Source organism: Eucyclogobius newberryi, unplaced genomic scaffold (assembly GCF_026437365.1).
Source record: "Eucyclogobius newberryi isolate DKJ021-1_F unplaced genomic scaffold, fEucNew1.0.hap1 SCAF_5, whole genome shotgun sequence".
Classification (NCBI taxonomy): Eukaryota; Metazoa; Chordata; class Actinopteri; order Gobiiformes; family Gobiidae; genus Eucyclogobius; species Eucyclogobius newberryi.
The window spans coordinates 35736547-35760455 of NW_027316167.1; the positions used below are offsets into that span (position 1 = coordinate 35736547).

Here is a 23909-nt window from a genome sequence, read left to right on the forward strand (position 1 = left end):
TGTATATATATTAGTATATATTAGTATTTCTAATGAATTTTGTCTTTCTGCTTTAGGTCCATCCTGTGGAAACAACCAACAGAACAACCAATACACCATTCGATACGTTCACGTCAGAGAGGACCACAACCTCCAGCCAATTGCATGGCAGCGCCACAAAATCCCCCCAATTACAAAAGACTTTACATACCACACCTAGCTTTAGCCAAACAATAGCCCCTACGACGCTGGGACACCAGTCAAGTAGTCGAACCACGTCGTCGATGGAGTTCACAAGCTCTGAACCTTCTTCTGCGCAACAAACGACACCCAAAAGTGCGATTACAAGCGGAAAACCAACCACGATGTCGGAGGAATCAATAGCAAGCCAATCAGAAACAAGAATAGAACACGAATTAGCAGCAATACCGACGTTAGAAAGCCAGTCCACATTGTCATCTCCCGGGTTTACAAGCAAATCAAGCCAGCTCGAATCAACGTTAACATCATCTGCACAAACGACGTCAAGAATTGTACCTTCAACCGCTCATAAACAATCTATAAAAATGACTGGAGGCGTCAAAGCTGTAGGTCTTACTCGTGCTGAAACTTCTACAACTTTGGAAATGCAGCAAAGTCATTCTTCCACTTCTGAAACAACATCGCCATCGTCAGAAACGCATCGCGAAAGTTTGATGAGGTCAAAAACTCGACCCACAGATAGTACGTTCATCACCAGTGCCAGAACGGCAAGCGCAACCAAGCGTTTTAGCCATTCAGCTGCTGCTAGCCAATTAAAACTGTCCACACTGACGCCCGCAAGAACCAATAGCCAATCGAAACAGACCACAAGACTGCAGAACCAATCAGACAGCGCAAGGACAGCGGAATCTGCAACAACTAAACTACCAGACCAGTTAGTGACGCCAACTGCAAAACATTTACAAAACCAATTGCAAAGCATCGCTACACCAACGCGCCAAACGGAAAATAAGACAAAGTCGTCAACTCGAATCAAAGTAACGACAGTGAGCGGCAAAATGCACGAAAATAAGTCAAGCGAAATGCCCACGACTAAGCCAATGCCAACAAGCCAATCAGACGAGGACGCTGAGACGTTACGAGGCAGAACAACGATATCCACCAATCCGAAATCAATTGGAAATGATTCAAGCCGTTTTACAGACCGAAGTGACCAATCCCAGCATAGAATACGCAGCCAAGCAGAAAACACATTGCAAGATGATTTATCGTCGATGTGGCAGCAAAGCGAGACACCAAACACCAATCAGTCGTTACATCATAACTCCTGGGACCAATCAAACAACTTTGAGGAGGAAGAGGGCAGGACTAACTCTTCGGTTTTGAGGCGACAGTATAAAGAAGCTCTGAGGACCAACTCCAGGAGACGCCCACGTAAGTCCAAGCAATTGAAATGCTAATTTTGACTAAAGACCGAGATTTGACCTAGTTTAGTCCTGTCGTAGCAACGTTGCATATGAACAGTTAAACGCTTTCGCTGCAGTTCCACAGCCTGGCCACTAGTCCAACTCATGACTAGCCTAGCAATACCCTGTCCAGATTTAATACATATAATCAGAACAGACAACGCTGAGGTCTAGAGTTCGGTTCCTTCTCTGTGGCTGTGTGAAGCTTTAGACTCTGGTCTGGTGACTGGTGCAGGTAAAGGGGAACGGGTCTGTTTCCTATGGGCCACGGCTCACTGACCCTGAATCCCAGAGGTCCAGGCCAGGTCCAGAGCTGATCCTGTGGTCGATGGAGCAGATAAAACCACTGTGCGTTCACTGACTGCGACAGGACTCTTGGTTTTCTGTCAGCTGTGAGTCAGAGGTAAACCTGGAACTTAAGGAGAAAACAGGAGAAAATTAAGAAAGACCACGGGCAGAGTATTTTGAGTAACATGATGTAGCAATACTGTTTTTACTGGATTTTTTTCTAGTTCAGTGCACAATATTCACTTTGTAATTGTTGGTTGATAGTTATTAGGCCCGAGCGCCACAAGCTGGCGAGAGGCCTATTAATCTCGTAAGGCCGTGCGAAGCACGGCTGCGAAAGTGCACACATAGTGCGCACGAAATCGAGCGCGAATCGCTCGCCCACTTCCAAACACTCACTAACGCACTCCTTCACTCACGCACGCCCCGTGCATACTAATTAGTAGTAGGAAAATGGAACATTACCGTTATAAACGGGCGAAGCCCGTGCAAAAGTGCGCACTAAACGAGCACTTTACATTCGGTCGTCATCCCCATATAAAGCACTCATTTGCCCTAAGTAGTTCCCCATCTCTTGCATGTTCCGTGCATATAAGCATGTAATGCAAAAATGGAACATTATTACTGTATAGAGGGCCAAAAACACAAAGTGGGCGGAGCCCACTCAAAATTAACGAAAGTACCCGTCAGTGACCAGGGACCCACACCATGAGGTAGGAAAGCGCGAGCGCTTTCCGAAAATGTATAGTTTATGATATTTGAAAAATGGGAAACATTGTTTTCGCATCGGAATATTATTCTTTCTTTCTTTCTTTCTTTCTTCTTCTTCTTCTCGGGACCAACCCCCCTATTTTTCACCCAGTGAACATTGACGAAAAGTCACAAAAATTTGCACACCTCTAAAAATCGTGCCTCTCTACATTCTGGCTATTTCCCTTTTCTAAAATAAAAAAAATTGGCGCGTCAGCGCCACCAAATGTACCAAAAATGCATTGAGAGATGGGAAATGACCCAAAAAAAATCTGATCGTAGAATCATGAAATTTGGCGCAGAGGTAGATGGTGACAAGAGAAGTAAAAAATATTATTACGGCAACGCCGTCCCCCGAACCAAATGTCGGCCATATTGCTTCAAAAATGGCTAAACATGACTTCGGAGTCTTTCCAAACGTCGTACTTTTACGAACTCCTCCCAGGGCGTTGGCCCTAAAAAGCTGAAATTTGGTGAAAATGCTACTGAGGAGTGGGACATCAAAAGTTATCCAAATTACATTGATACCTCTCACGGTCTCTGTGCGGCGAAGCCGCAAACTGTAACAAAAATTTCTGAAATCTCCCATATTTAAAATTTCTGCCGTTTGCGCAGATAAAGTCCGAATTGCGTCAAATTAGAATCAGTTGTTAAACTCTTTGCCCTAAACCTACTTGAAGTGAAATAAATTCATTTGGCGCCACAGCGCCCCCTACAGATTTTATATGGAGGTTAAATGTTTAGTTTTGCAAAATTATATGAAATTTGACACACAACTCAATTTTAGCATCCCCATCAAAAAAGTCAATGAGACCCATGTCATAATTGTTATGGCGTTGCCGTAACGATGACCGAAACCTCCCATGTTATTCCAATGGGGCCAGAACATGTTTACACTTTAGACTTTCACAAACTCCTCCCAGGGCGTCAGCCCTATTAACCTGAAATTTGGTGAGACTCATCTTCAGGACCATCAAAAGTTATCCACATTTTCATTCAAAGAGTCACGGTGTCTGTGCGGCAAAGCCGCACATTTTGCCAAGAATTCAAAATAAAATTGCTTTTTGATGGTAAAACAAAGGGGAGAACATGTGACAGCGTCACAGATTCAGCAGTAGGCGTGATAAAAGGACAATTGGGGCGCGTTAGCACCCCCTCCTCTTGCGGCGTGGCGGCGGTGTGGCGGCGGCGTGGCGAGGGCCGATCATTGCCGCTTGCGGCTATATTTTTTCTTGTTCTTCATCGCTTTGAACTCTAATTTGACCCCCTGAACATGCTCAAAAACTCACCAAACTTTGCCCAAAATTCAGAATCGGCGAAAAATTTTGTTTTTTCTGGGCCATTTTTTTTTTCCTAAAAAAATTGCGCGACAGCGCCACCGACAAAAGTCAAAATACATTGCGCCTATGGGAGACGCCCCGAGGTCAACTTTGTCGTAGAGCTACGAAATTCGGAACACGCATTCCTCTTGTGAGGACAAAAAAAAAATATTATTGTGGCCACGCCCCCAGACTTACCTTATGGCCGCCATCTTCCTTTGAAAATGAAAACACGCTGTGTTAGCCATTTTGTTCACGTCAAACTTTGACGAACTCCTCCTAGGGCGTTTTGCCCACCGACTTCAAAATCGGCGTACGTCCTCTGGACAAGTGGGGGATCTAAAGTTATCCAATTTTTTGAGATACCTCTTACGGTCTGTGTGCGGCGCAGCCGCAAAGTTGGACAACTTATTTTGGGATATTGCAGATCTAAAAATTGTTCCCATTTGATCAAAACAAGTCCGATTAGGACCAAATTTGAATCAGTTGTTCAACTTTCTAGTTTGGACCAGTTTATGATGACAAAATTGAAATGGGCGCGATAGCGCCCCCTACAGAGTGACCTTTAAATTAACATTGAAGGTCAAAAATTAGTTTTACCAAAATTTTCTAAACTTTACCCAAAATTCTATTTTGGCGTCCCGATCAAAAAAGCCAATCAGACAAATGCCTTAATTTTTACGGCGTAGTCGTAGCGATGACATAAACCTCCCATGTTATCCCTATGGGAAAACCGCTAAATCTCTCGAATATCCACATTTTTCTGTTTCACACTTTAACGAACTCCTCCTAGTGCGTTTTGCCCACCGACCTCAAAATCGGTGTACGTCCTCTAGACAAGTGGGGCATCTAAAGTTATCCAAATTTTAAGGATAGCTTTTACGGTCTCTGTGCGACAGAGCCGCAAACGTTTCCCAGAATTCTGACTATTTGGCCTTCAGAGTGGCCTATACACAATAGTTTTTCCAAATGACATGATATTTTGAACAAAATTCTAATTTGCCATCCTGATCATAAAAGTATGAGAGCCAAAGTCATATTTTGTACGACGTAACCGTAGCGATGACAGAAACATCCCATGTTATCCTTATGGGAAAATCGTAGAATCGCTCAAATCACCACATTTTTACGCTTCACACTTTAACGAACTCCTCCTAGGGCGATTGCCCGATCAAGTTCATATTTGGAGAATATCATCTAGACAAGCGGGGCATCAAAACTTATCCATATTTTGATTCTAAGTGCTACGGTCTCTGTGTGGCCGACCCGCAAATATATGTCAGAAATGGGAAAACAGCGAAATCTCTGAAATGTTCACATTTACGCTTCACACTTTAACAAACTCCTCTAAGGGCAATAGCTCGATCAAGCTTATATTTGGGGAAAATCATCTACACAAGCGGAGCATCAAAAGTTATCCATATTTTTATTCCAAGTGTCACGGTCTCTGTGCGGCGGACCCGCACATTTGACTGACACTTGTGTTCATTTACACTGGATTGGCCATGTCAATTGTGTCGCCGTCTGTCAAGTTCTTTTTTAATTCAACACAATAAGGGCGCCATCTTTATCAAGTCGAAAGCGCAGAGTCGGAAGGGCGGCGGCCCGCGAGGGCCGTTGGATGCCGCTTGCGGCTTTAATTCTTTCTTCTTCTTTCTTTCTTTCTTCCCAGGACCAACCCCCCTATTTTTCACCCAGTGAACATTGACGAAAAGTCACAAAAATGTTCACACCTCTAAAAATCGTGCCTATCTACATTCTGGCTATTTCCCTTTTCTAAAATAAAAAAAATTGGCGCGTCAGCGCCCCCAAATGTACCAAAAATGCATTGAGAGATAGGAAATGACCCAAAACAAATCTGATCGTAGAATCATGAAATTTGGCGCAGAGGTAGACAAGAGAAGTAAAAAATATTATTACGGCAACACCCAACCAAATAGTTTTGCGAAATTTTATGAAATTTGACACACAACTCAATTTTGGCATCCCCATCAAAAAAGTCAATGAGACCCATGTCATAATTGTTATGGTTTTGCCGTAGCGATGACCAAAACCTCCCATGTTATTCCAACGGGGAAATCGCCAGAACATGTTTACACTTTAGACTTTCACAAACTCCTCCCAGGGCGTTAGCCCTTTTAACCTGAAATTTTTGTGAGACTCATCTTCAGGGGTGAACCGTCAAAAGTTATTCACATTTTTATTTAAAGAGTCACGGTGTCTGTGCGGCAAAGCCGCACATTTTGCCAAGAATTCAAAATAAAATTGCTTTTTGATGGTAAAACAAAGGGGAGAAGATGTGACAGCGTCACAGATTCAGCAGTAGGCGTAATAAAAGGACAATTGGGGCGCGTCAGCGCCCCCTCCTCTTGCGGCGTGGCGGCGGTGTGGCGGCGGCGTGGCGAGGGCCGATCATTGCCGCTTGCGGCTATATTTTAAAGTTATTGTTGATTGTTTGTCTGTAAAACCACAACTGCTGTCCACGTCGAATATTTACTATGTATATGGATATATACCGTATTTTCCGGACTATAAGTCACACCTTTTTTCATAGTTTTGGCCGGGGTGTGACTTATACTTATATTTATACTTTTATACTTATACTCCGGAGAGACTTATATGTGATATTATTTGTTATTTTCACACTTGCAACTGCATTTCATACTCCAGTGCAACTTTTTGTTTTTTTCTTCTCTATTATGCATTTTTTGGCTGGTACGACTTATATTTCGGTGCGACTTATCGTCTAGAAAATACGGTATATATATATATATGTATATATTTTTTTGAATTGATACAAAAACAAGGAACATGACCAGAGAGCAAAATATTATAGTATAATAATAATCATGATAAATAATAATAAAGGCACAATGACAGAATTACGACAGAATTAGTCCAAAGTTCCACAAACCATTTTCAGATTATCTAAATGTTTTTGTTTTTGCCCTTTTTTCCTTAACTGAGATTTCTCAACAGGCCAAAATAGTGTGTGACATTCTGGTGCATTCAGTGCATTCTGGACAAAAGGTTCAAGTTAAAGGGAATCGCCCGAGATTGACAGTCGCTAATGATGAAAATGTCAAATGTCCTCAGGGTCATAATCTTATTTCCTGACCCAGACTTGTGTTTACTCAGAGTCTGGACTGAACAGGTAAGAGGCTTTTGTCCAGAGTTAGTCATTACATTCTTTATAAGTTCACAGACTATGAGTCCATCTCATGACTACATTTTCACTCATATCGGCTTTCTCATTTTGGCTTTTAAACAGGCTGGTTTCTAGTGAGAGGACTTTTGAATTCATGGTTGTGCTCGATGGATTGGAACCAATTGAAACCTTCTTGACTATGAATAACTTGCTCTTTTTACGGAATTAGAAAATAAACTGAAAATGTTTATGTGGGAATGAAACAAACTCAATTGGACAATGTAAATATGTTTTTTGTTTCTTTCAGGGGATTTCTTCACTTCAGCTCTAGTTTGGACTGGTTTGGTATAAAGTTGTATGTTTTTGTGTCCAAAGCTGGTCCGTGCCGGTTTCCCTGTCTGAACGGAGGCCAGTGTGTGAACACAGAGTCATGTGACTGCAGTCTGTTCCAGGCCACGGGACACAGGTGTCAGACAGGTGAGGCCCCGCCCACTCCACAGACAGGAAACCAAGGCCCCACCCCACAGACAGGTAACCATGGCCCCGCCCACTCCACAGATAGGAAACCATGGCCCCGCTCACTCCACAGATAGGTAGTCAGGCCCCGCCCACTCCACAGACCAACAGCCAAGTAACCAAGCCACCGCCCACCCCACAGACAGGAAACCATGGCCAAGCCCACTCCACAGACAGGTAACCAGGCCCCGCCCACTCCACAGACGGGTAACCATAGCCCTGTCCTCTCCACAGACTGGTAAACAAGGCCCGCCCACTCCACAGACATGTAATCAAGGCCACGCCCACTCCACAGACCTCATTTGAACACTTTCTAACAGTAGTTAATTTATTGATTAGTCAACGATTATTTCTTTTGTAGTTTATTATTGTTGCTGTCCTAATGCTCACAGACGCTGGAGACATGTTTGTGAAGTCAAACAATATAAAATATACAAAGGTGACTGGACTTTCCCTCCTCCAGTGGACACTCGCAGCTCTTACATTAGTGTCTCACTCAAAGACACAACAACATTTTCCCCTGGCCACAGTAGCGAATTTTGAACAATCTCATCACCTGATCTCCACCTAGACTAACTCATGTCCACAGTCTGCTGCTTGTTAAAATATGTTCATCCACTGCATTTAGTTCATTTTTCATTCAGTGCAGTTTACGTAACATGTAAATCTATCTGTTGTGTTTTAGTGCCGAACCCAGGCTTCGAGCGGGAGATGACCTGCAGGAGCTGGGGCCAGTACAACTTTGAGACTTTTGATGGACTCTACTTCCATTTCCCCGGACGCTGCACCTACACACTCCTGCGGGACTGCGAGGAGGGCTCTGGACTCACTGTGCAGGTACGGTTTCAATAGTTCCCTAATGCCGGGGCGCAGTTCCTGGTGTTCGGGCTGTGAATCACTTGGATGTGTCTCTTCTGCAGGTTCAGGCTCTAGCCACACGGGGTCAGTTTTAATATCTATAACTGTTTGTGTAAGAGATGAGTTGAGGACGCGGTGAAACATTCTAAATCCCTCAGAGTCTGCTTTTGGTCCAGGTCCAGGTCTCGGTTCCGCTCCGTCGGTCCTGTCTTCAGAGGATTCCCCCGGGTTTAATGTAATTGACTCTAATCTCAGAAAGTGGCCTAATCTGAGCAGATCAGCTAACCGTTTCCACACAGCGCTGTTTAATACATCCTTCTGATAATGTGGAGTCACCGTAAACAGAATTTACACTGGGAAAACTCTCTCGACACATTTTTACGCCGCTAAATCAGGCCGATAGTTCCTCTTTGCAGGATAATGTGTTGTCTGTAAATTGTGCTTGGGAGGGTCGTTTAGCCCCTCTTTCAATCTCCAGCACAATTTGGGGCAACCTGCTACCTAAAGAACACACAAAGCTTTAGTCCAACACTTTAGTGCAAAGACTACACGAGTTTCTTACAGGTCTGAGGATGACATTGTAGTAAATTCAGACTACATAATTTGGGGAAAATAATCCAAATCGACCCTATATATCGTCCAAACCAGATCTACACCAGAAACACACACAGTTAATTATGTGTTTCATTAGAGATGAACAATTTTGGAAAGAATATTGATGTTTTTGACAAACATTGCATTTACTGCATTGGTTTTGGTATAGGGATTCTGTTCTAAGTTCACATTTGAAAAATACATTTGACATTAACATCTAACATTTAAGAGAAGATTGAAGTATAAAGGCCTAAACAAATCTAGAGCATCAACTGAAAACATGGAAAAGATCAAATGGGAAAATGTATAATGCAGCTACCTAATCTCAGCCCCACTTTGCAATAAATAAACCAGACTTAGACATTTTAGTTTTTATTTAGTCTGTGAATTAGTCACATTCATAATTGTGAGTTATTCAATACTCTACAGTTCAAATCTTATTGTACAACAAGCACATAACAAAACATTCCTCACACACAATAAATACCCCAAAAATATCATTCCATATTTAATCTGTTGTTGTTATAAGTCAACATAATAATGATCATGACAGGCCTAGTCTAAACCAGGTCTAAACCGGGTTTAAACCGGGTCTAAACCGGGTATCTGGGGACACAGATTGGTCAAATTCAAACTCACGTTGGATTATATTTCTTAAGCGAGGTGAGAAGATATTAAACGTAAACTTATTAAAACCTTTACTTATGACCTTTTCCCCCTTTGATAAACTTTAATTTATTGGCTTTTAAAAGCTTGTTCACATGGGACTTTCCTGGGTAAACAAAGGCCAATAAATAAATAAACAAGTACATTATAGCTGTGGGTGTATTTTAATTTTCCACTTTTATTGCTCTATGGAGCTGTCAGTTAGTGCTTTTAATAGATTGAACAAAACAGGTTGTTTTGTCGTGGTTCACAGCCGACCTGCACCCGGCGCTGAAAGATGATGTCGCTAAGATGCAGCTTTTCGTAATTTATATTTTTTATAATTTATAGTTTCAAGGGCTGGTAAGCGTCTGACTTATTTTTTATTATTAATTTTGTTTTTCAGGTTCACAACGACCCAGACTGTGGCTCCTCCCCCTACAGCTGTCATCGCTCCGTCAGTTTGTTCATGAGCCGCGACGGAGAAATCCGACTCAACAAGCACAACGTCACGTTTAAAGGTCAAAGGTGAGATTCAGTCAGAGGAGCAGAGTCTGAGGAGCAGAAGAGGAGAGACATAGGAGCGGAGTCTGAGGAGCAGAAGAGGAGAGACAGAGGAGCAGAGACAGAGGAGCAGATGAGGAGAGACATAGGAGCGGAGTCTGAGGAGCAGAGACAGAGAAGCAGAGACAGAGGAGCAGAGTCTGAGGAGCAGAAGAGGAGAGACAGAAGCAGATGAGGAGAGACAGAGGAGCAGAGACAGAGGAGCAGATGAGGAGAGACAGAGGAGTGGAGTCTGAGGAGCAAAGGAGGAGAGACAGAGGAGCAGAGTCTGAGGAGTAGAGACAGAGGAGGAGGAGAGACAAAAGAGCAGAGACAGAGGAGGAGAGATAGAGGAGGAGAGATAGAGGAGGAGAGATAGAGGAGGAGGGACAGAGGAGGAGAGACAAAGGAGGAGAGACAGAGGAGCAAAGACAGAGGAGCAGAGACAGAGGAGCAGAGACAGAGGAGGAGAGACAGGAGAAGAGACAAAGGAGGAGAGACAGAGGAGCAAAGACAGAGGAGCAGAGATAGAGGAGCAGAGACAGAGGAGGAGAGACAAAGGAGGAGAGACAGAGGAGGAGAGACAAAGGAGGAGAGACAGAGGAGGAGAGATAGAGGAGGAGAGATAGAGGAGCAGAGACAGAAGAGCAACAAAGACAAACACCTAGACACCTGCGGCTTTATAACGTTTGTGCCGTGTGTGCTCAGGCTGGACCTCCCTCACCACGTGCACGACCTGATGCTGGAGCAGATCGCAGACTACGTTCTGGCGACGCAGCGCGGCTTTACTCTGGCCTGGGACGGACGCCGCGGTTCCGTCTACATCAAGCTCAGTCCGGACTTCGTGGGTCGCACCTGTGGTTTGTGCGGGAACTTCAATGCCGATGTGCAGGACGACCTACGCACCAGCTACGGTGAGTCAAGTGACCACCAGTCCTCTTTCACCGCACGTAAACCTGCAGCTCAGACCTTCCCTCCACATGCACATGCTCCCAAGTGTAAAATACTCTGAAGATAATATTTGACCAAAGTATATTTCAGCTTTCCTACAATATCTTTTCACTTTTCACCTGGTTGAACATCTCTTTCCTTTGAATCCATCTCTTCAGGAGTGTTCACGGAGGAAATCGAGATGTTTGGGAACAGTTGGCAGGAGGCGGAGCCAAACGAGTCCAGATGTCCAATAGTTTCCCCAGGATTCACCTCCCCGTGCTCTGGAGCCCCGGACCATGTACTGCAGGTAAGACCAGGTTTAGATCTGGTCTAGACCAGGTTTAGACCTGATTTAGATCCGGTCCAAAAAAAAAAAAAAAAAAAAACTCCAGGTGGTTTTGGCAAAATAAAATCCTCAGATACACATAGTTGAGGCTAGAATTTTGTTTTTTTTTGTTTCTTCTCTGTAAATTCAGAATTGTTGTTTATTTTTTGTTATAAAACCATCAGCATTTAGATCTAATATCGTTAATCATTAAAAACATGTCATTACTTACTTCATTTGACCTCGTCGCCTCCAATCTGGAATTTTAAACATTTTAAAGAGTCTATTTGTACCAAAGAGACTGAAATCATATTTAACAATACAAATGATAAAAAAAAAAATTACAATACATTATGTATTCTTCCTCATATTTATTTATTTAATTAAAGTAAAAGCTAACTGTGTCATTTATCAGCACCAACTTTTAAGTTGGACTAGACCTGGTTTATTCCTGGTCTAGGCCTGGTCCAGTCCTGGTTTAGACCCGGTTTATACCCATTTAGACCCAGTTCAGTTCTTTTTTTAACCACAATTTTTGCCGTTGTCGTCCACAGAAAGTCAATGATGTGTGCTCTCTTCTTCTGGAGCCTCCGTTTTCGAGCTGTCACGAGTTCGTCAGTCCTCTGTCTTATATGGCCTCCTGCTCCAACGACCTCTGCCTGTGAGAACTCCACTCCTCATTTACATAATCCTCTTTTCCCCTTTGGATTCTACTTTTTATTCCATGAGAACAATGACCTTTAAATCTATGTGGGATTTGCTTTTTTTTGGAAGAATTTGCAAACTTATCATCCCCAAATGTTGAACCTTATCATTATTTGTCTTTTTAACCTTATCAAGTCAACTAAAGACATTCTCTGTACCTTGCTTTATTGATAAACAGTATTGCAGGTATCTCACTCTTCTAACTCACTCTTCTAACTCACCCTTCTAACCTCACTCTTCTAACTTCGCTCTTCTAACTCACTCTTCTAACCTCACTCTTCTAACTCACTCTTCTAACTCACCCTTCTAACCTCACTCTTCTAACTTCGCTCTTCTAACTCACTCTTCTAACCTCACTCTTCTAACTCACTCTTCTAACCTCACTCTTCTAACTTCGCTCTTCTAACTCACTCTTCTAACCTCACTCTTCTAACTTCGCTCTTCTAACTCACTCTTCTAACCTCACTCTTCTAACTTCGCTCTTCTAACTCACTCTTCTAACCTCACTCTTCTAACTTCGCTCTTCTAACTCACTCTTCTAACTCACTCTTCTAACTCACTCTTCTAACTTCGCTCTTCTAACTCACTCTTCTAACCTCACTCTTCTAACTTCGCTCTTCTAACTCACTCTTCTAACTCACTCTTCTAACTTCGCTCTTCTAACTCACTCTTCTAACCTCACTCTTCTAACTTCGCTCTTCTAACTCACTCTTCTAACCTCACTCTTCTAACACTCACTCTTCTTCTCTTGCAGCTCTGGTCCTGTGGATGAGATGTTGTGTTTGGTGCTCAGTGAATACGCTCGAGCTTGTGCTCACGCAGACCACGCTCTGATCCAGTGGAGACAGGCTTTTCCTCTCTGTGGTAACATCTAAACATCCTCCTGGGTCTCTGTAAGGTTTAACTGAGCTGGAGTAGATCAGCATTTAATGTGTCCTGTGAATCTGCAGATGTCGTGCTGTAGCCTTAAAGAAGCACCTACACACACCAAAACTTTAAACTTCTCATTGTAACCCTGATTTATTTCAACTGTGCTGACATTTTAAGGACATTTTAATACACTTTCTAACTAGGGATGGGGCGATACCGTTTTGTCACAATTTGATCCTATCTTGAAACATGGGTCAAATGAAAAGATGCAGACCCAGAAATGATTTATACCCTGTGTTGACTGTGCGTGACATTTGCGTGACTCCTCATCCTCATTAAGAGCCCGTACAGCACTGGAGCTGATTGATCCAGTGGAACATAAAGACTTTGCACTGGGGCTGTTACAATACCAGGTCTCGCTGCCCATCCCTAGTGTACTGTGAAACCTTGGAAAATAATGTTTAAAGAAAATCACAAAAAAATTATGAGTGCCTTCAATTACTGATGCATCAAGCCAAAAGTGGTCATTGCTGGGTCAGCTTACGTAAAATAAAAGTGACAGAAAGACAAACCTCTGTTAGACAAAACCAAGATTAAATCAAGGCTAATTTTTGACTTAACAAGGATAATAATTCATAACATCTGTCTTTTTTAACGTTTATAATTTAAATATTATTCTGTAGCTCTTTATTGTGCAGTTGTTTTTGTTCTTAATTGTTCAGTTTCTGTTGCTCAGAGACGTCGTGTGATTCGGGTCTTCAGTGGAGCGAGTGCATCAACTGTTGTCCTCAAACCTGCACCAAAGAGAAGAGCTGCATCGACAGCAGACTGGCCTGTGTCGACGGCTGCTACTGCCCCCAAGGTATGCTTTATGTGTACCTGCTTTAGACCTGGTTTAGACCTGGTTTAGTCCTGGTTTAGACCTGATTTAGTCCTGCTTTAGACCTGGTTTAGACCTGGTTTAGTCCTGGTTTAGTCCTGGTTTAGTCCTGCTTTAGACCTGGTTGAGACCTGGTTTAGTCTTGGTTTAGACCTGGTTTAGTCTTGGCTTAGTCTTGGTTTAGTCCTGGTTTAGACCTGGTTTAGACCTGGTTTAGTCCTGGTTTAGACCTGGTTTAGTCCTGCTTTAGACCTGGTTGAGACCTAGTTTAGTCTTGGTTTATACCTAGTTTAGTCTTGGATTAGACCTGGTTTAGTCTTGGTTTAGTCTTGGTTTAGTCCTAGTTTAGACCTGGTTTAGTCCTGCTTTACCCCTAGTTCAGAGCTGTTTTAGTCCTGGTTTAGACCTGGTTTAGTCTTTGTTTAGACCTGGTTTAGTCTGGGTTTAGACCGGGTTCAGAGCTGTTTTAAACCTGGTTTAGACCTGGTTTAGTCTTTGTTTAGACCTGGTTTAGTCTTGGTTTAGTACTGGATTAGACCTGGTTTAATCTTGGTTAAGTTCTGGTTGAGACTGGGGTTAGACCTGTTTTAGACCTGGTTTAGTCTTGGTTTAGTCCTAGTTTAGACCTGGTATAGACTGAGTTTAGACCTGGTTTAGTCCTTGTTTAGACCTTGTATAGATCTGGTTTAGTCCTGGTTCAGTCTTTGTTTAGACCTGGTTTAGTCTTGGTTTAGTACTGGTTTAGACCTGGTTTAGTCTTGGTTTAGTCCTAGTTTAGACCTGGTATAGACTGAGTTTAGACCTGGTTTAGTCCTTGTTTAGACCTGGTTTAGATCTGGTTTAGTCCTGGTTTAGACCTGCTTTAGACTAGGTTTAGACCTGTTTGCCTCTTGTTTTCTCAAGGTCTGGTCCTTGAGTCTGGAGCCTGTGTGCTTCCGTCCGATTGTCCTTGTGAACATCACGGTCTGATGTATCCTTCAGGACAAACTCTGGACGATCGCTGCAACACTTGGTCAGTCCCTTTTACACTTTATCGACTACATGAGTTTGAACACATATTTGAGGCCACGCTCCAATGGAAATAAAACATGCTCCTGTTGCATCTGAACACTCGATTCAGTTCCAAAGAAAGCAAGATTATAATATCTATCTCAAGTACGTGAGCAGCTTCATGAAATCAAATGATAAAGTTAACATAATCAGACATTTAGGTTGACTTTTTGGGGGAACAGAAGCAGAGTTGTGACTTGGACCTCTTATGTTGACAACTCGAGACATGACTTCATAAAACGGACTAAGATTTACAACGTGATATAAAATGCTAAAAACGCTGTATTCTGTGAATTTGTGTGGGATTTTAAACTCTTGAGGGTCAAGACTTTATTGTCCTTTTACTTCCTTGGCAAAAGCGACTGAAAGAAGCCCTTGTTCTATATAACATTGTCCATTTCTTTATGTTACGGTTGTGCCTGTGCTTGACTTGCAGTTCGGTGGAGTTTTGTGTCGTACTTTCCTCAGGCTTTTTAATTTTTTAATCAGTGTTATCTGACCTCCATCGCCCGTCACACCTGCAAACACCTGCAAGCACCTGCAAATACCTGGAAATACCTGCAAATACCTGTAAATACCTGTGCTGTGTTGCAGTACCTGTGAGGGCGGAGTCTGGAACTGCACCGACTACACCTGCCCAGGTGAGTCCAGAGGGACCGGGCTCTGCCAAAAGTCCGGGCTACTCTTCAGAGCCTGAGCCGAGTGATGGGACTCTGAGAGTGAGCTAAAACAGCAGGAGTTCAGATCACACTAAAGAGAATATCACTCGATTTATCAATAATCGTGATTATTCAGGTCACAATAATCGTAAAAAATAATTGCGACAGTTTGAGAAGCAAATTTAAGTCTAAAGTTCAACATTTCATCCAAAATATTGACTTAAATGTATGTAACTTTTTATCTTGCTGTTATTGTCACATTTAACTTTATTTCGTCTTTCATAAAGTTCAGTTTGGTAAAGCCGGTCACAAAATTGAGGAACTGTCACATGTCAGACCACGGGAATGAAAGAAAATTAAAGATTTCACTGTTGTTTGTTCAATAATAATCGTGAATAACTCAACTTGACATTGTGACGTTCTTACTCAGACTTAAAACACGAGTGCATTTAGTATCACATAAAAGTAAAACAGCTGAAGAAGAAAGAGTTATGTCCACTTGACCCATTTTTTGGAGTGAATATAAAAGTCGCTTCTTCAGTTCTGACGCAGCTCGGACGAGTCGTATATCTATCTAAAGTCGTTTACAGTCAGGAGTCTCTGTTAGTGAGGCCCTTTGTCCTGGGACTCATTTTGTAATCATGACACTGTATTTTATTTATTCTTTAATACGTCTGTATGTTATAGTTTGGACACATGTAAATTTGAATTTCTCTGTATTTCCTTTACCCTTTGTCAACCCTCTGATAAAAGACAAGGCTAAAACTTCTGGGCAGTAAAACATTAATTTCCAAACTAACAAATACAAAATAAACCCAAAATTTACCACATTTTAAGAGGCTCTTTTTCCCCTTTCCGGCTGGACTTTCAAAAACCTTTTTAAAATGTCATAACTACTGGATAAAAATCAATATTATTATTATTTAGAAATGTTTTCAGAGGCAAAATAAGGCAGCCTAAGAAAAGAAAATTGAAGACACACAAGGTCCAGAATAACCAAAATACCAATCCCATTTAATCCAACTTGTCAATTTGCAGTTTGTGTCATCCATTTCTTTGCGATGTCCTTTTTCCTGCTGCCGAAAGTATGTTCCAATGGTTTTCATCTATGTTTTCCATAGCAGGAATTTTGAGGCTCAAATACATTGAGTGGATGGTAATGTCAAAAACAGTCTGCAACGATTTGTTAATTTCCGTCTATAAACCGATATTCAAAACTAAAATATCTGTATCGATATCAGAGGTGTGTAATATATATCATTTTAGATGATATTGTGAATGGATTGGTGCATCTCTATTGAACGCTTCTAATTCTGGCCTCCGTGTTTTCCGTCTTCCTCTCGCAGTTGTAAATGTTTGAATCGTAAACGTTTGAGTCATGAATGTTGGTGTCTTAAACGTTTGAGTGGTAAACGTCTTCTTCTTCTTTCCAGCCGAGTGCTCTGTGTCCGGGGACATGTTTTTCCACTCATTCGACGGCAGAGTCTTCTCCTTCGCGTCAACTTGTCAGTACGTCCTGTCCAAGAGCTACAGCTCCGGCAGATTCACCGTCACCATCCAGAACGCCCCCTGTGGACCCGTGAGTGAACTGAACTTTACGCCTCAGACTATGCAGGTGAAGCTAAATGTGAGATGGGTGTTCTCATATCAAACGACTGTGGCCAAGAGAAATGTGGGCAGGTCGTGGGGAATAAATGCAACCTTAGTATCGATTAGTTTGTAATTTTTCATGACTTTGTACAACCCTAGTCATATTTATTACATTTGAAACATAGCATTATACTATGAAACTGTTGAATCCAAATCAGATTGAAAATTAGAATAGATGAATATGAGGAAAGAGAATAATTTTGATTATTGTGTCTGCCATTGGACCCAGCCCTGTCTGTCGTGTTTGTGTCCAGTCCTTTTCCCGGTGCCTCTCCTGTCCTATAATGGAGCTCTTTAAGTGGGACGTCCTTTACATGCGTCTGTGGGAAACCCGGGACAGTTCTGGGCCGAAGGCTGCTCTCTTTTGTGACTCTTGTACTATTCTTTTTTGCGTCTGAATGAAGCACTGAGATTATGGAGCATTTACATCACGATACGATCGACGTGTAGAGACAAATTAGTGTAAGCGGAGACGGCAGAGGGGCCAGTGCTTTCAGGAGCGGCCTTTACAGACTCCGGGGGCACAAACGGGACAAAGACATAACTGCAGAGGGACTCGGCCACGGAACAGGACGCACCACGTGAAATTTGTACAGCTTAATTATGCCCACAATGATATGAAACTCAGAAGGAGGTCATGGATGGACTTACAGGTGTGTCGACTTTTCTCCAGATACCTACTCAATTACTACATAGCCATTTTGGCCGACTTAGAGATCGGCAGGGCATGTTTTTTGTCAACTAAGACCTTCTTTAGTCAACTACAGCCCCAGAGACCTTAGAAAGCACTGCTTAACAGCCAAAACACAATAATTTCCAATATCGTGCAGCCCTAATTCAAAGCCATTGATTGTATGGAGAGAAAAAAGAACAGGAAATCGTGATTCCGATGATCCGTACAAGGAAAAAGAAAATCATGATGTATTTGTTTGCCAATTCGCCCTGCTGTAGTTGGTGACTTGCGTTTGTCTGCAGAACCTGGACGGAGCATGTCTGCAGTCGGTGAGTCTGGTGGTGGACGAAGACCCCAGGACGGAGCTGACCCTGAGCCACGTGGGAGAGGTGTTTCTGGGGGGACAGTACCGCATCGCCCTGCCCTACTCCGACGGTAAAAACACACACACCACTGTCACGTCAGACCAACCCTTGTCCCAGTCTGCGGCGGGTCAAAGAACCAAGTTTAAGTGCGAGTGAGGGGCTAAGAGCAATAACACAGCTCTAGGTAATGTATAAAAATATAGAACAACACTTTTTTTTAACAACTATAGATCAACAACATCTCATTTCTGTTGAGCATCATCAAACACGAGGAACTACATGTTTTTTTTAATAGTTCAAGGCCACATTTGAAGTGTTGAGAGAGAGGAGGAACTTGGGATTGGGGCCACACTTTGGGGACTTTTTTAGCTCTTGCTCAGGGGTATTTTCCAGTCAGACCAGGAACCTTTTTTGCGACACAAATACATTTATGATGCTGCTTTTTGGAAAATATGGATAGTTAATTCTCAGACTTGGACAGACTTTACTGATCCACAAGAGAAACGACTTGGACAAAAAAATTAAATAGTAATAAAAGTGACCAAAATTAGGGGAGAAGAAAAAAGAATACAGCTGCTAATGTTAAAGCCGCTGTTGCCGTGTGAACGCTAGCATGGGGGACTGAGAAGTTCTTCTGACTAAATAAGGTCTGGGGACGTTAGCAGCATGGTACTTGGTAGTTGAAGTTGGAGTAGTTTTTACTTTCACTTTAACGCAGCGGATCAAAATGTCACAGTTCAACTTTAGGTCTCTGTTTCCGGAAAGAGTTACCAACAGTTTCCATTAATGTCCTTTTACCTGAAGCAACTCCCATTCTACGGTATCCAGAAACCTCTGCAGTGTTTCTAGGGGTTTCCAGAAGTTCCAGTACTTTCCCACCTTAACTGTGGCCACGCCCATCTCTTCACCTTCACCTGTGTTTCCTCATCGGTACAAAAGCTCCACTTCCACACTCACCCAGTGCCAGATCGTTCTTTCGAGAAAGTTAAACGTCGTCTCCGTTCAAAAGTTAAGTCGTTTTTTCACAGAAGCCTCATTATTCAATCCTAATTATAATAAAGATTAATATGACAAGTTTGTGGAGCAGAACCCGCACAAATATTGATCAGGTTCGACATTTGGAGATCAGAAGTTTGAAGATTTCTTTAAAAAATCGTAAATCTCTCACAAAGTTCCGAGATACTACAGCGTGAACACTACGCTGCACGTAACTTCTGCCATTCTACCAGTGTTAATCCTGCAGTTCTGGTGTCAGAAGTATTTATTCAAAGTATCAATTGAAACAATCTTCCTATCGAAAGGTTTGTGTTCATGTTCTAGAGCTGAGATGGAGCAAGGGCCACTTTTATCTATGAATGTTGACAAGAAAATTCGACAAGACCTAAAACCTCACTGTTACAACAAAAGTCTGTGTATTGACAATATTAATTTCAGCCGCCTTCCCTCTGTCTTAAATATTATTGGCTGAAGAAATGTTTTGATGTCACATGAACGGAACTAAACAATGATAAATCTTCGAACTGCTGAGATGGAGATTCACTTCTTCTAGAGTTTTATTTCCAGATGGTTTCAGCTACAAGAAGGGTTGGAAATTAAAATAAGGAACATGGAAACCGTGATCATACAGTATATTGTATTTTGTCTGCATTTACAGTGAGATCACAGAGAAATTGGTACATTTTTAGACTTGTTAGACATCTTAAGAACACATTTTTGACATGTTCATCAGTGTTTCCCTTGTTTTGTCCTTCTCGTGCTCTGATAAATCACCCTGTTCAAAGGGGCTGCCACAACACCGTAATAACAAATAGATGAAGAATCTGATATTAAAGCTACATTTGGACACATGAGGACTGCACTACACATTTAAGTGCAGGAGCCTAGGATAAATTTGTAGGTTATTGAACACTTAAAGGTGGTATGGACGATTTTTCGGCGATTTGAGAACGCAGGCGGAAGTGCGCATGCGCACTCCCCCATGCGGGCTGATACAACACACACGTGCGTTTGTTTATTAGCGCAACGGAGCGCATCACATCGCTCGTCTCCCGTAGATTTCTGTCCACTTCTGCGTCAGCTCGAACAGTCTTTCTCAGTCTTCATTTTGCCCCGTACACTACGCGTTTTATGATTGATGCGTGGCAGGACTAATGATTTATCCACGCCACGAGGAAATATGATAAAAAATTTGCTGAAAAAAATCGTCCATACCACCTTTAAACCAGAACAATTCTCCAAAATAAGGAACAAATTGCATTCAGTTCAATTGAGGAACATTGAAGGGGAGAGAGAGTGCATTGAGATGACTGAGATGAATTACTTATATGTTGAATAAACGGTTTGTCTGAGGCTGGTTTGTTTGTGTTCCTCAGACGTGCTGGAGGTGCAGGAGCTGTCGTCCATGTTTGTCCAGGTGAAGGCCGCCTTTGGGCTCCGGCTTCAGTACTCGTGGTCCGAGTCCAGACTTTACCTCCAGCTGGACCAGCGCTGGCTCCAGGACACTGTGGGTCTGTGCGGGACCTTCAACGGGAACAGCCAAGATGACTTCCTGTGAGTTTACAGTGGGTCAGACCTGTTTTAGCCCCGCCTTTAGCTCCACCTTTAGCCCCACCTTTAGCCCCAGCTCTCATGATCTCATGATAGGCAGTAGTTTTTACTGCCATTATAACTAATGCTGCAATTCTTCATAACTAACCAGGTTCTACACGTGGGTGATCTTACAGCACAAACCTGTGTAAACTGTTTAAATGCTCAGGATCGTCTGAATGAGTCACTGTATTGAGACCTTGGTTTAGCCCCTGGCTAAGTCCCAGTCTGGTCCTGCTTTAGTGTTGTTTAAGTCCTCAGTTTGGCTTGTTTAGTCTTGGTCCTGTCCCGGTTCTGTCCTGCTGTAGTCCCGGTACAGTTCCGGTTCAGACCCAGTCCTGTCCTGCTGTAGTCCCGGTTTAGTCCTGTTGTAGACCCGGTCCAGGCCCAGTCCTGTCCTGCTGTAGTCCCGGTCCAGACCTGCTGTAGTCCCGGTCCAGACCTGCTGTAGTCCCGGTCCAGAATCAGTCCTGTCCTGTTGTAGTCCTGGTCGAGTCCCAGTCCTGTCTTGCTGTTGTCCCAGTCCAGACCCGGTCCTGTCCTGCTGTAGTCCCGGTCCAGTCCTGTTGTAGTCCCGGTCCAGACCCAGTCCTGTCCTGTTGTAGTCCCGGTCCTGTCCCGGTCCTGTCCTGCTGTAGTCTCTCTCTCTCTGCGTCTCTTTGATGCCCTGCTCGTCTTTCATCGACTGAACGCTTCGAGGGCTGAGGGTAATGCACACTGTGATCAGGGCTTTACCGAGGCCACAGAGACTCAACAAGGACCCGCCTGTTCTCGAGAACCAGATCTGAACCGGGCCTAAACCGGGTCTACAGCAGGTCTACGACGGCTCTAATGGGATCACAGAGGACGGATGTGTGTGACAGATATGGACCAGGAGAAGCTTTGGGACGAGTCTAAACATTTACACACTCATTTGATTTATTAACACTTAGGGTTAGAGCTCTCAGTGTCAGTGGGTTCTTACCTGGTTAAGTAAAGGTTAATAAATAAACTAACATTGGATAAGGGAATGTTTAGGGGGATTTCAGTGTTGCTGCGACAAAAAAAAAAAAAAATATATATATATAAGATAAATAGCGACATAATAACTTAAATCTAAATGATTAAAACTGTGGAATCTTCTTCTGATCTTATTAAACCTTGAATGCACAATTTATCATAAACCTGGATGAACTTTAAGTACAATTTACAATATGAACCTCCCTCTCTCCTTCTGAGTGCTCCACAGTCAGTCCTGGTTTAGTCCTGGCTAAGTCCTGCTTTAGTCCTGGTTCAGTCCTGGTTCAGTCCTGGTGTAGACCTGGTTCAGGCCTGGTTCAGGTCTAGTTCTGTCCTGGTTTAGACCTGGTTCAGTCCTGTTTCAGGCCTGGTTCAGTCATGGTTCAGTCCGTGTAAATAACCTGTAGCGTTTGGGGGTTCAGATCTGGGTCTCGGCGGTTTGCTATGATTCACGCTGTGCTGTCTGTTTGGGAAAGAAAGCTCTGTTTTTCTGACCACAGATAGTTTCAAGGGCCAATAGATAGTTTTCAACTAAAACACTGTTATAAAAAATAAGATTAAAAAATAATAATAATTAAATATACATATATATGTATATCATAATTTTTAAAGAATAGCACATTTTTAGGTTTATAATTTCACTTCCTGGGATCACACTAGGAAATTACTTAGCAACCACTGGGTCAAAGCTCATCCTATGTAACAATATTTTTTTAGTGTCAGTGTTAAGAGTGACTTAATTTAGTTGAATGTTTAGAGGGTTAAAAAAGAAACTTTGACATTTGATTAATGCTCTCGCTCTCGTCCTCCTTCAGCTCACCGTCGGGGATGATCGAGAGCACGCCGCAGCTCTTTGGAAATGGCTGGAAGGTGTCGTCTGCGTGCGCCGTGAGCCTGAGCGCTCCTCAGATCGACCCGTGTGACACGCACCAACAGGCCGGTAATAACGTGCACAAATGTACAAAATATACACAAAATATGCAATACACAGTCAAATAATTAACCTGTTACACAAATGCCCAAAATAACCAGCGCTAAAGGAGAAACAGAGACAAACAATAGCTCTGGTGATGGATATGTTAAAGTGCCCCCTACAGGTCAAATGACTCATTGAATTAAAATGCTGTTAAGATTTAATATATTTTAAATAGGTTTATAATTTCACTTCCTGTTTGTAATTGATGAAATCATAAAGTGTGTAATGAATGAAAATGTCTTATTGAGCTATCTTAAATTTGGCCACAACGCTGTGGCGTAGGAACCTTTCACACGCTCGAGTCGTGGACACGCAGCTCAGATCAACTCATCGGGAAGTAGCGGCCTTACAATGCCTTCAGATGAGAACACGTGACTCCACAGACGATCTGGACATGTCGACATGAGTTGGAAAAAATGATTCTGATATAATCGGTCAAGACGCGTAATTCTTCATTTCCTCGTTCGAACACGACGAGTTCAATGAATGGAAGCCCGAGCCAAAGCCACGCCCACCCCGCATCCTTTATGTTAATCTACTAGTCGATCTCATGGATCTATGGTTGATCTAGGAAGCTGTGAGTTGCACGAGTTTTAAAGCTCTCTGACGTTCGGACGAAAGTGATCTATCTAACTCCGGGTCGGAGTTGCTGGTGCAGAATACATTTTTATTTTGATTGAGGTTTTGGTAAAAAAAAACTGCGGAAAATCCGAAAAAACAGGAAAAATTAAAAAAAAAATCTCTCGAAACAACTTATTAAAAAACTATTGCCTAATAAAAAATATATTAGAGCGACTTTATTTTGTTGAATTAATGTTTAGAGAGTCATAAAAGTAGTTTGTGTAAATCCCCTATTTCCCTGTTGTAATGTCACTTCCTGTCATTTTCATACAGATTTTTCAACTTTTTTTCCTCGAATACGTACTCGATTGGTGTAAAACTCATTTATGTGTACAACCAGTACAAATACATGAATTAAAATTAAAATGAGAAAATGGTAAAAACCTTTAAATGTTCGTTTGACAAAATGACTTTCAGAAAAGCTCCAGATTAAAGTCCACTCCAGGCTGTAAACTTCAGAACAACAACACTAGGTCCAGAGAAAACACAGGAATCCATGCATTTGTTGACAAAAAACATAACATAAACT

General features: G+C 42.5%; 1 protein-coding gene across 1 annotated transcript in view; it reads left to right on the plus strand.

The window, feature by feature from the left end:
- The first annotated feature begins 1043 nt into the window (after nt 1-1043).
- The window catches only part of otog (otogelin), an 82325-nt gene continuing 59459 nt past the window's right edge, over nt 1044-23909 (plus strand). The window contains exons 1-15 of the mRNA XM_072464651.1: nt 1044-1395; nt 7308-7409; nt 8134-8285; nt 9952-10073; nt 10797-11002; nt 11198-11328; nt 11901-12007; nt 12806-12915; nt 13658-13783; nt 14705-14813; nt 15446-15492; nt 16944-17089; nt 18136-18268; nt 20571-20748; nt 22599-22723. Of these exons, the coding sequence (XP_072320752.1) occupies nt 1044-1395; nt 7308-7409; nt 8134-8285; nt 9952-10073; nt 10797-11002; nt 11198-11328; nt 11901-12007; nt 12806-12915; nt 13658-13783; nt 14705-14813; nt 15446-15492; nt 16944-17089; nt 18136-18268; nt 20571-20748; nt 22599-22723 (2146 nt within the window). The remainder of the gene's footprint in view (nt 1396-7307; nt 7410-8133; nt 8286-9951; nt 10074-10796; nt 11003-11197; nt 11329-11900; nt 12008-12805; nt 12916-13657; nt 13784-14704; nt 14814-15445; nt 15493-16943; nt 17090-18135; nt 18269-20570; nt 20749-22598; nt 22724-23909) is intronic.